Source organism: Podarcis vaucheri (assembly GCF_965113315.1).
Source record: "Podarcis vaucheri genome assembly, chromosome: 5".
NCBI lineage: Eukaryota > Metazoa > Chordata > Lepidosauria > Squamata > Lacertidae > Podarcis > Podarcis vaucheri.
The window spans coordinates 42,200,040-42,213,040 of record NC_138763.1 but is presented as its reverse complement, the minus strand read 5'-3'; the positions used below and the strand labels follow the sequence as shown (position 1 = coordinate 42,213,040).

General features: G+C 41.2%; 1 protein-coding gene across 2 annotated transcripts in view; it reads left to right on the top strand.

The window, feature by feature from the left end:
• Positions 1-13,001, top strand: part of WDR33 (WD repeat domain 33) — a 62,997-nt gene that overhangs the window by 17,793 nt on the left and 32,203 nt on the right. For both annotated transcript variants that reach the window (XM_082225187.1, XM_082225186.1), the window contains exons 2-7: positions 721-946; positions 2,817-2,885; positions 3,617-3,721; positions 4,226-4,321; positions 4,761-4,912; positions 6,611-6,708. In XM_082225187.1, coding sequence (XP_082081313.1) covers positions 743-946; positions 2,817-2,885; positions 3,617-3,721; positions 4,226-4,321; positions 4,761-4,912; positions 6,611-6,708 — 724 coding nt within the window. In that variant the 5' untranslated portion in view covers positions 721-742. The remainder of the gene's footprint in view (positions 1-720; positions 947-2,816; positions 2,886-3,616; positions 3,722-4,225; positions 4,322-4,760; positions 4,913-6,610; positions 6,709-13,001) is intronic.

Sequence of the window (13,001 nt, the reverse complement as noted above, 5' to 3'; positions counted from 1 at the left end):
GTAAGAAAATTCATACGTTGTCCTTCTCAAAAATCGAAGTCAATACTTGTCTTTGTTTGTAGTTAAATACTTATTTAATATAGTATTACTAGCTTGTGCATTGCCACCTACAAGGTAATTACTGTGTTACTTTGCTTCTGTGGTGTGTGAGATCAGTTACTAATAGTTTTAATTGACTCACAAGGGAGTACAAACCTATTTTGGGAAGCCATATCCTGTTTTCAGTATTGCATTGTACATTAGTTGTACAATAGGAGGCCCTATTGATTGTTCCACCACTCTCAGAAGCTGGTGGGTAAGAGTGGGAGAGGACATTATCTATAGCAACCCCTAAGTTGTGGAACTCCCTCCTTGCATGGATGTCTCTGGCATCTTCCTTATATAGCATTTGGCAAATGCTGAAGACACACCTCTTTACCCTGACTTTGGATAGCTGATATGTATATTTTTAGGTCCCACCTTATTTCTGTGATTGTAAGTTGTTTTAACTGTTTTTACTATTGTGTTTTAGTTGTTGTAATGGCTCTGGGGCCTAAGGTGAAGGGTGGATGATGATGGATGAAATATTTTTTCATAAGTTTTAAATTCCCTGTTAATGATGGGCTCATGTTGCACATGTTTAAAAGCTGCCTTGTTTATGTGAGAAATTCTAGTACTATTCAGATTTCTTATATCTTGGCATTCCTAGTTGAAACCTTCATTTTTAATTGTTTATTTTAGATCTTCCAACGCAAAAGACACCATGGCTACAGAGATTGGATCACCGCCGCGGTTTTTCCATATGCCAAGGTTTCAACACCAGGCCCCTCGACAACTGTTCTATAAGAGACCTGATTTTGCTCAGCAACAGGCAATGCAGCAGCTCACTTTTGATGGAAAACGTATGAGAAAAGCTGTGAACCGAAAAACTATAGACTATAATCCTTCTGTAATCAAGTATTTGGAGGTATGTTCAGAACCTGTTGTACCTGCAATTGTTACAAAATGTTTTAGCTTAAAAGACAAAAGAAGCAAATAATTATTAAGCATGAATTTCTAGTTAGTAGAGATGCCAAATAGCTTAATAGATTTTGAAAAATAGCTTAAAATGCTGAGAGTAGCTATGGAAAATGAGGGATTCTGTTCCCAAGTCTGAACCATTTCTCACTATGCACTTAAAAATTTCACACCAAAAATGCCCTAGAAAGAGGAAAAAAATTATACTTCTTATCAGCCCTCAGGAGACTAATAGAAACACCAGTTCATCTTTCATATCAGGTATGTGAAACCTAGGGAAACAGCAACACTTAGAACTGTTGTTTACTTTTCCTGCCAGTGAGAGGTTACTTTCCTGCCCTCACTAATGAATGTTTAAGACTCAAGCACTAAGCTTTAACTGTGGTCTGATCTCTTTAGAGCACAGGTGTCTTAACCTGTGGGCCTTCAGATGTTGCCAGACAACAGCTTCCATCATCCTTGACCATTGTCCCTGGTGGTTGGCCTTGGGAGTTGGAATCCAACATATACCGTATTTTACGCTCTATAGGACGCACCGGACCATAAGAGGGGGAGAACAGGATTTTTTTTTCTTGTTCTCCCCCTCTAAAACAAGGTGCATTCAAGGTGCATTCACCCAAAGCCTCCGGAGCGCAGCGGGAGTTCCTGCTGAGCTCTGGAAGCTTCAGGCGGCTACCTTGGAAGCCTATAGAGCGAGAGGGGTCGGTGCGCACGACCTCTCACACTCTCCAGGCTTCAGTGAAGGCACCCGAAGCCTCTGGAGTGCGGCGGGAGTTCCTTCTGGGCTCCGGAGGCTTCAGGTTCCTTTCAACCTGCTCTTTGGGGCTGGCAGGGGGAAGCGCTGCCCCCCCCGCCAGCCTCAAAGACCGCTGAAGCCTTTAGAGCGCAGCGCAAGTTCCCGCTGCACTCCAAAGGCTTCAGGCTTCGGGGACAGCCTTTAGAGCCTCCGCAGGGCAGCGGGGTGCAGGCAGCACTCCGCTGCCCTGGAGAGGCTTTGCGCAGCCATCCCCAAGCTAGAACAGCGAGTCTTGCTGTTCTGGCTTCAGGGACAGCCTTTCTAGCCTCTGCAGGGCAGCAGTGTGAAGGCAGCACTCCGCTGCCCTGGAGAGGCTTTGCGCAGCTAACCCCAAGCTAGAAGAGTGAGACGGAGCGCTCCGCAGTGCTCCGTCTCCCTGTTCTGGCTTTGGGCTTAGCCGCACAGCCTGCATTCGCTCTATAGGACGCACACACATTTCCCCATAATTTTTGGAGGGGGAAAAGTGCGCCCTATAGCGCGAAAAATACAGTATATAGTGTGTCACAGGTTAGCTACTCCTACCCCAGAACAGAAGTGGATTTAGAGGAGCATGACCAGTTTGCCCACACTGGGCACCAAGCCGACAGGGCACCACAGGAGGCGCTGCAACAATGACAAACAATGGAACACTAGAAGTGGGGGCGCCTAATTTTGGTGTCTCACAGAGCGCTACTGAATTTTTAAAGCCCAAAGTCCTCTATTGCCTGGAGAGTGTTTCCCATTCTGAGTGCGATGTGGGATTTTTTTTATATTGTGGCCTGATTCGAACTGGTGCACTTTGGTAGCAAATTTGAAGAGGAAGGGATTTTTTTTTTTACTTTGGGACATTGAGTTCAAGTTCTTGAACTGATTTGCACTGATTTGAAGAAGGAAATTGCCTGTTCCTTCTAGAAAATGAAACACGCTGCATTCCTTTTCCAAAAATAGCACTACACTGCAGGCAAACATTGTTTCTCATTTGGTACAAGCTAGCTAGCAGGTTTTAACCAATAGTATTAATGAAAATGTTTTTTCATCTTTCCAGAACAGAGTATGGCAAAGAGACCAACGGGATATGCGGGCAATTCAGCCTGATGGAGGGTATTATAATGATGTAAGTACACATGCTTATTTATCCCCTGGACAGTAAAACATTTTTCTTCTTCCTGAAAGATTAAAAAATTGGTTTAAGCTGTAATTCTCTATTTAAGTGTGGGAGAAGTGAATAACAACATTAATTGTACTATAGAAACTTGATTTTACAAGTAGATTTGAAAGAAGAAGAAGAAGAGTTTGGATTTGATATCCCGCCTTTCACTCCCCTTCAGGAGTCTCAAAGCGGCTAACATTCTCCTTTCCCTTCCTCCCCCACAACAAACACTCTGTGAGGTGAGTGGGGCTGAGAGACTTCAGAGAAGCGTGACTGGCCCAAGGTCACCCAGCAGCTGCAAGTGGAGGAGCGGAGAAGATGAATTCATTTAGTCACATTCTAGTATGATGATCCTGCTAAAGCTCTAGACATGGATTCAAAGATCCTATTATGTGAGCAGAAGGCACTTTGGCTCTGTGTGTATGTGTGAGAGAGGACTGCATGGGAGGACTGCATCCATGGTTTTTATCAAAGCAGATGTGCCTTCTGTTCTCATGGTGGGATTTCTGCATCCAAGCCATATTGTAATATAATTCTGAAGAATGATGTTAGGTATGCTTTTGTAGTGTCTCCACAAAATTGAGATTCTTTGGTTTACTCATTCAAGAACATAAGCTTGCAAACAATTTTCTAAAAGACTGTTTCCACATATTAAGTACCAAGAATAACTTTTAACATTTTTTCCTCTCTTTTAGCTGGTCCCTCCTATAGGAATGTTGAACAATCCTATGAATGCTGTAACAACAAAATTTGTTAGGACATCTACCAATAAAGTAAAATGTCCAGTATTTGTTGTTAGGGTAAGTATAGTGTTACACTCCATGGCACAGTGATAAATTGCTAAGAATATAGCAAGCCAGTAGTAGCTGTTTTATGGATTTTTTTAGTTCTGTTTTTGTTTTAATCAGTGGTGTAATTCTGTTGTTGTCTTTGCTGCGTTCTGCATTGTAGACAGGGTGATTTATAAATACAATAGATACTACTACTACTACTAATATTAATAATAACAACTTTTCAGAATGGATATCTTTTTATGGGACACAGTGATAGTGCAAAGTATTTTTGTCAGAAATGGACAAATTATTCATCCAGTAGTATTCAGGCACTGGAAGCAGGGCATGGGGCAACAAATAAATACCAGAATGTGGGGTGGAGGGGTGTACAGACAGTGTGTAAGTGAACCCAATGCAGACAGAGCTGCAGAATACAACTGTGCAGACATGTTGTCTGTCCTTGCGATAGACTCTGCTGTAGTGTCAGGGCAACTATTTGTGTTGTAATACATCTTCATTCTTGTCTTCCAGTGGACTCCAGAAGGGAGGCGCTTAGTTACTGGGGCTTCTAGTGGAGAGTTCACCTTATGGAATGGGCTTACTTTCAACTTTGAAACAATATTACAGGTAAATCACTATCAAAGCTGTCTTGATTAGTACTTCTTTCTGTAATCTGCTTTCTTGCCACTGTAAACAGATGGAGAGTCAGCATCGTTTTGAGCTTTATGCTTCTTGCATTTGGCCACTGAGATTTTGATTGATTAATTTAAATCTTAGCATTTTTGTCGTTCTCTGATATGAGAGACATTTCTGTTCCATTGGTGATAAAAAAATCAAATTTGTAGACAAAATACTGACTCATTACTAAGTAATACTTACTATAACACTGCTGAAGCTTTGATAACAGTCCTCATAAAATGAATGTATGGATCTATATATAAGACATTTTCGTTCTTATATCTACCTAAATTGAAATTAGAAAAAATCATTTTAAAAGAAAAGTGAAGGTGCATGATATTATTTGAGTATGCTCACTAGAGGTCTTCCTTTATTTTTGACTTTGTAGGCTCATGACAGTCCAGTGAGAGCTATGACTTGGTCACATAATGACATGTGGATGTTGACAGCAGACCATGGGGGATATGTGAAATATTGGCAGTCCAACATGAACAACGTCAAGATGTTCCAGGCACATAAGGAGGCGATTAGAGAGGCCAGGTTTATACACAATATACCATTTTCTGTAGTTCCTATTTCCATGATTAGACTGTTCTCTAAGTGTATTCTGGGTGCAGATATGCATGGGTATTGTCAGATTCTGGGAAATGTTTTGCACCACATAAACGTATTTTCTTTTGTTTCCACAATTTCACTGATTTGCTGGCATATCTCTGAAATAGTGTTGTCCCGGTATCTGCCTCTGCAATATGTTAGAGATGTGTTTGTCTGCTGCATTTTGCACTGGTATTGGTTTCTTTTTATATATGATCACAATGTGTATCAGTTACTCTCTTTTTATGCTCACTTGTGTACGATGACAATTTCATTCCAAATAAAGAATTCAGTATTTAATAATATAATTGAATAAAATATAATCCAGAAATAAAGCAGCTGCATAGTTCTCACAACATAAAAGAGCTAAATAAAGTGAAGAACTGCTTGGCTTGGTGAGTCCAAGATTTACAGTAGCATGTAGGACCCACACCAATTTCCACATCCAGGTCATGATTAATATTGAATGGGTTACTCAAGTTTGGAATCTAAAGCTGACAAGGCAACTTTAGGACATCTACCTGGTTCAGTGTCAAGTGTTCCAATTGTGCAAATGTATGCTCAGTATAACAAGTGAACTGAGATTTCCTTGCTGAGATGCATGTGAAGAATGCTTACAGTCTTTAGCAAATAATGCAAGTGGAAGAAATCTTACTCATTTAAAGTGTGTCTGAAGAGGAGCTGAAGAAGAAACTAGACCTATCTCAAAAGTTTTGGTGCTGTCCATTGGAGAAGAAGATTCATTACCACAGAAGCACTTTCTGCTGAATTTATCATTTTTCCTTTTGATTCAGAATTTTCAGGCAAAGTTTAACAAGATGTGACCTCATACGTGTATGCTATTGTATCTGTGAAGTGGATTTCTCCAAACAAAAAGTTTATGTCACATATAAAACGTTCCCGCAATTTCGGGGGAATGACTGTTTGAATAATCTCAACAAGAGCACTACTTGATTCTTCACTGCATCACAAAGGATGTGGCTCCCCATCTGTAACTGATGATGGTCCAACCAAATGCCTAACATAGCTCAATAAGAAACGGATGCCTGGCTCTCCACAATTTACAACAAGCTTTTCAAGTTCTGAAGCATATTCTATGACTCTAATGTTTCACTGGAGTGGCAAATCTCTTCTCAGTAACTTTTTCTGCATATATAGGCCATATGATATGTTTTTATTCTTATTTTTAGTAATCAAATACACCCCCTTGTATTTTGAAATGTTATCTGTGGATGAAGAAATAAGCTTAGTATTAACACTCTTGGGATTGCCTATTTCCATCCTTCTTTCAAAAGCATGGAATGCATGTTTTTGTCAGTTTCACATTTTATACAGATGATGCAGAGAATTGCAAATCTATTCAACTGTGGGTGGAACAGTGCAAAGTGTAAGTTCCCCTTTGGTTGGGGAACAAAATGCAGGAAAAAGTGCTTTTGCTGCGCTGCATCAAAGTACAAAGCTGAGCTCTCAGTTATCCAAACGGACTCAATTATGTCAACGGATTGAAGTATATTTTTCCAGGCACAATATGTTCCAATTTCTCCATCAGTATATTAACACTTTAGCTAAATTTTGCCCTGTCTGAGAAGTTTAGATATGTTAAATGCTGACTTCTTTCCCCTGCTGTGTGTCTTCATGTAACAGTTTCTCACCCACGGATAATAAATTTGCTACATGCTCTGATGACGGCACTGTTAGAATCTGGGACTTTCTACGTTGCCATGAGGAGAGAATTCTTCGAGGTATGTGTACCAGAAAGTACTGATTGAGATATATGAATAGAGGGAAATTATTTGTAGTTGCCTACATAAGGACTATACAAAAACCTCCAATTCCAGCACCCCATCCTTAATAATTCAATCAGTTGTATCACAAGGTACAACCTATTGGTTACTGTTTATGATCTGTTTAAATTGCTTTAACATTGGAGCATTGTGTACTATGATTATTCCCTACTCCCAGGACTGTTGAAACATCTGTGTAGGAAAGCAAGCTGAATGCCCAGTTTCATGTGCCCATTTCTGTATATAAAAACTGTAATGAGTTATACCAGAAACACTTTCTCAAGAAGAAGGGGTATTTCCCCTCAAAAACGTAACTTGTTGATGCTATCCATTTTCATGTGCCTGTATCAGACTATGCCACCTTATGGAAAGTGCAGCTTTTCATCAAGTAAATGCCATATAAGCACAGCATCCTTGGAATCCCCTAACTTCCCACATGGTGTGGACACGACAAAGTTTTAGGGAATGAATTACTGTTTCTAATTAATAGCATAAAGTTAGGTAAAATACATCTTTTACTGAGAAGAAATAAAGTTGTCAACATATTCATAGACTTACTTATTTGGCAAGATTTATATACTGCTTAATTAATAAAAAACCTCTTAAGTGGTTTACATTACAAGGATCTGAAATATATACTAGACAGCGAGGAGCAGGGATTGTAGCAACACTGCTTTCATTTTCATTATATCACATGGTATTTTAGTATTCATTCATTTTGTAGGAAAGTTTACCTAGTAATTTTTTTAGCTTTGTAGCCTGACTTGATGTCAATACAGAAAATAAATAGCAAACATTCAGAGACTATTACACTTTAGGAAGTAAAGAGTTTGTGGTTTGGTTTTGTGTTTGACTCTTGATGCATTTTTACCTAATAGTTTAACTCTTAAGAAATCTTGAACTCTAAACTTTTATTTTGGGCTTCAGTAACGTTCTCCTGTATTACTTTAGGAAATAGAAATCATTCATGAGAAACATTTCTTCAGAATTATATCTGAAACAGCCCCCCTCCAGTTTCTTAAGTTTTCATAATTGTCAGATAATATACACACACAGGATACAATCCAGACATTGAGCTCTGTCTCCCTTTTTGTAGGCCATGCATATACTACCTCCATTTGAAATACAAAAGTGGAAGCAAAAGAAATAAACATGCTAAATTTACAGTGTGGCCAAACACTACTTTTGTTCTTAAAAACTTTGGGGCAGTAGACAGAGAAGCATATGCAGATGTACTTTCTTCCTTACCTTCTTAGAGCCTGATACTGAGTTGTTTCTGCTACAAAATAACTTGTAAAAATCATACCTTACAGTCTACCGTATTTTTTGCTCTATAGGACACACCCGACCATAGGATGCACCTTGTTTTAGAGGGGGAGAACAAGAAGAAAATAATCTCCCCCTCTCTGCTCAGTGCCCCTTCAGTGAAGCGCTGAAGGGGCGCTGTGCAGAGGGGGAAGATTTTTCTTGTTCTCCCCCTCTAAAACAAGGTGCGTTCTGTGCGTTCAAGGTGCATTCACCTGAAGCCTCCGGAGCGCAGCGGGAGTTCCCGCTGGGCTCTGGAGGCTTCGGGTTCCTTTCAACCTGCTCTTTGGAGCTGGCGGGGGGAAGCGCTGCTTTCCCCCACCACCAGCCTCAAAGATCCCAGAAGCCTTCGGAGTGCAGTGCGAGTTCCTGCTACGCTCCGCAGGCTTCAGGTTCCTTTTGCTGAAGCCGGGAGAGCAAGACTTTCCTGGCTTCAGCGAAAGGAACCTGAAGCCTCCGGAACGCAGCAGGAACTCGCACTGCGCTCCAAATGCTTCAGGCAGCTATCCTTGAAGCTTGGAGAGCGAGAGGAGTCGGTGCGCACCGACCCCTCTTGCTCTCCAGGCTTCAGCGAAAGCAACGTGAAGCCTCCGGAGTGCAAAGGGAGTGCTCCCTCTGCGCTTCAGAGGCTTTGCGTTGCTTTTGCTGAAGCCAAGGAGCCTGCATTCACGCCATAGGACGCAGACACATTTCCCCTTAACTTTTGGAGGGGGAAAAGTGCATCCTATAGAGCGAAAAATACGGTAATTCTATGCATGTTTACACAGAAGTAAATTTAACTGAGTTCTGTAAGACTTACATAAATGTGTAAACATTTGAGGCTTGAAAGATGCAACTTCATCTTACTCCCCCAGCCATTAGCAACCTGCTGCAGCCTATCCTGCAACCATTTCCAAGCAGATTTGGGGAGAGGGTGCTGATGGGTGCAGAGGGAAGGAGAAGGCTGGAAAGCCCTGTTCCATGAACAGAACAGAAATTAGAATCTAAACTGTTAGGATTTGGCATATAAGCTTTATCCCCCCCCCCCCCGCGCGCTTTATAAATTAAAGATCCATTTAAATTGGGGTTCAGGCCCAGTTTTGGCACATAACTGCTTTGGTGGCCCTGTATGATGACCTCTGTCTGAGTTAGGGGTAGGTGGCACCGCTTTGCAGTGCTTCCGGTCCTACTTGGATGGACATTTCCAGAGGGTGATGCTTGGGGAGTTCTTTTCAGCCCCATGGAGCCTTCAGTGTGGATTTCTCAGGGTTCAATTTTATCCCCTGTGCTGTATAGCATCTACATGAAACCACTGAGGGGGGTTATCCGGAGTTTTGGAGTATGTTATCAGCAATATGCTGATAACACAGAGTTCTACTCCTCCTTTACATCTGCACGTATGGCAGTTGTCTTGCCTCAGTAATGGACTGGATGAGAGCCAACGAACTGAAGCTGAATCTAGATAAGACTGAGGCACTGTTAGTGGGCTTGGGGGGTTTCCCTAGACTGGATGGATGGGAAATAGCCTGCTCTTGATGTGGTTACACTTCCTCTGAAGGAGCAGGTACGCAGCTTGGGAGTACTTCTGGATCCTTTGCTGTCTCTTGAGTCTCAAATGGGCCTTGGTGGTAAAGAGTGCCTTCCACCATCTTGGGCTTGTGCCCCAGCTGCGCCCCTGTCTGGACAGGGATAGCCTAACTACTGTTGTTGAGGCTCTGGTAACCTTTAGGTTAGATTACTGCAATGTATTATACATAGGGCTGCCTCTGAAGACAGTTCAGAAACTTTAGCCGATGAACAATTCGGCAACCAGGCTACTCACCGGGGCAAGACGGTTTGAGCATATTACACAGATCCTGGCCTAGCTGCCAGTTAGTTTCCAGGCCCAGTTCAAGTGCTGGTTTTGACGTATAAAGCCTGAAATGGCTTGGGACTGCAGTACCTCAACGACCACCTCTCTCCATATGAACCTACCTGGACCCTGCGATATGTGCCTCCTGCACAGGAGGTCTGGAGGGTGGCAACACAAGGATGGGCTTCTTCTGCAGTGGCTCCTCATTTGTGGAATGCTTTCCTCAGGGCAGGGTTTGCCTGGCACCTTCATTATACACCTTTAGGTACCAGGTGAAAACATTCTACTTCAACCAGGCCTTTGGCTGACTAACGTCCTATTTTAAATGAGCAGGGGCTATTGGTTAATTTTGTTCCTGTTCTTTTAATTATGTGTTTTTGTCTTGTATTTTTATGCTGTGACCCACCCTGAGATCTACAGATGAAGGGTGGTATACAATTTCAAAATAATATTAATAATATTGGCAGCTGATGCCAACGTCCATCAAAATGTGTTAGACTGTATAGTCTGTGACCCTTTAGGTGTTGGATTTCCAAGTCCCAACTTCAGTCCCATTCAGCATCAGCAGACAGAGATGATGGGACTTGGAGTCCAACAACATACGTGGGAGAGGCACAAAGGTTCCCCACAGTTAGCTACACATAAAATGTTTTTGTTTAGGGAAGCTTACTTAGGTCATAAATAGAACAACTTGTGTTTATTAGAGCCTTCTTCATATATGTAGGTAATTCCTGCTAAGTAAAAATAAATAAATCCTGCTCTTCCTACTTGTGAGTAGAAAAGATTGACCTTGGCACAGGTCTTCCTCCATGCTTTTGGTATATAATGCCTTTAAATCAGGGATTTCCAACCTTTTTGGGCTCTGGAACATTTGGAAATATAAGGAACTGTTGTGTGTGCCACAGAATACCTGTTTTATAGAAGAAAAACTGACAATGCTCAGAACATTGCAAAGCTGCCAAACCATCCCCCCAAACAAATAAGACACAGACAAAAAGTCGGACAGTATCCCCCCAAACGGACAAACCCTCAAATGAAAAACCTTCCATCACTATCTTTTGAAAATAAAAAATGAGGAGGGGAAGGGGAGTTTGGCAGATCCCATAGGGTGTGTCTGAGGGCGACAGCACACACTGTGTTGTGGACTTCAGCTTTAAAAATTGTTCAGAATGTTGATAGGAAAACTTAAATAGGTAACTTTAAGCAACTTCTTCCACCAGCCCCCAAGGCACTGAAAGATGGCATAGTTTTATTTATGCAGGTGTTAAAAGTCAGCTCTCCCTACTTGTTGCTGTCCAGTGGTCCAGAACATTGGACCACCTTCTTCACTGTCTGGCAAACAAGTAGAAGGAGAATTCACAGGTAAGCAAATTATGTTTTTAATCAACTATAAATTAAAACTTGTATAGTGAAATCATAATCATCTTTGTTCAGAAGTAACTCACACTCATTTTACTCCCTATTAAGTTTGGGATTGCAGCCTTAGCATAGATGTTAACAGCCAAACAATCCTACATAGCACAGCTCTACCTAGTTCTATTTGTGTTGACTAAATGACTATCAGGGATGTTGTACTGTGATAGACCCAGTCTCCAGAAATCCATCATACTCAACTAGCTTATAACTCATAAGATTATGTACCAGTCTGTTTTTATATTAAACTATAAATACTGTTTTGGGTACTCCATATGAATCTGTCAACAAACCTGACATTTGATACACCAATGATCTTAGATCACACAATTTTAGGTGATACCACCTGCAAAGAGTTTCTCCTAATCTTCCATGACATTCCCAACATCTCATTCAAATACAATCTTGAAAATCTTCTTTGCTGAAGTATTGCAATTTAGAACTAAAGTAGGATATACTGTGGAAGATAAGGCTCAGAGATCTGGGCTGTTACAATAAAACTGAAAGTTTTTCACTTAGGACCAGACAGAAGGCCGCTTTAAGGAGGAGGAGGATGATGATGATGATGATGATAATTTATTATTTATACCCCGCCCACCTGGCTGGGCTTCCCCAGCCACTCTGGATGGCTTCCAGAAAAATATTAAAATACTGTAATACATCAAACATTAAAAGCTTCCCTAAAGAGGGCTGCCTTCAGATGTCTTCTAAAAGTCTGGTAGTTGTTGTTCTCTTTGACATCTGGTGGGAGGGCGTTCCACAGGGAGGGCGCCACTACCGAGAAGGCCCTCTGCCTGGTTCCCTGTAACTTGGCTTCTCGCAGTGTGGGAACTGCCAGAAAGTCCTCGGTTCTGGACCTCAGTGTCCGGATAGAACGATGGGGGTGGAGACGCTCCTGTTTATGAAACGGAAGCTTCAAACTAAGCCATCTGTAGTATTATTTGTATTTCATGATGGGTTTTTAAAAATTACCTTTCTGAAAATTGCCTTGTTTGTTCCTCAGCTTTCCTTCTTCATTATTTTTATAAGTAAACTAATTATCAGGTAAAAAGAATTTTGTCCCTTGAATTCCCATCTAAAATTACCTGTTTAGATTTTTTTTAAATCCTAAATCCATTTTTTACCAGCTTTGAAAAAGTATAATTATAAAAAGAGCATAGAAAAAGCAATTAGTTTGGTCACATAAGTGATCATGCTGGTTATGTGAATAGTGATAGATCCTATAAATGCATTCTAGCCATTTGTACATGCTTGGATGCCCCAAACATATCAAGCAGTGGTGTATCTACTGTATAGAAAACTACAGCTACTTCGGTTGGCAGATTAATTTTTTTAACAAATCATATTTTTCTGTTTCCCTATCTCCAAGAATTCATCATGGGGAGTTAGTAAATGCATTGCTGTTGATTTAAGGCAATGGATTTCAAGCTGTGCCCCAAAAACCTGTTTTCTCTAAAATTTGTTGAGCTCCTCAGACATTATCAGCCAGGTCCTTTGAGAGATGCCCACTACTTGCCACTCACCTTTCTCTGCTGTCACTTGTCATTTTATACAAGGCGATGGTGAGACCCAGTAGATTTGACCAACATGCTTCATGTATCAAGTATGTGCTCTAAAACACTTTCAAGAATCCTCTACAGTACACAGTGGTTCCTTGGTACAAAAGTTGATAGGAAGGGGTTCCCTGAAACTAGAAAGTTTG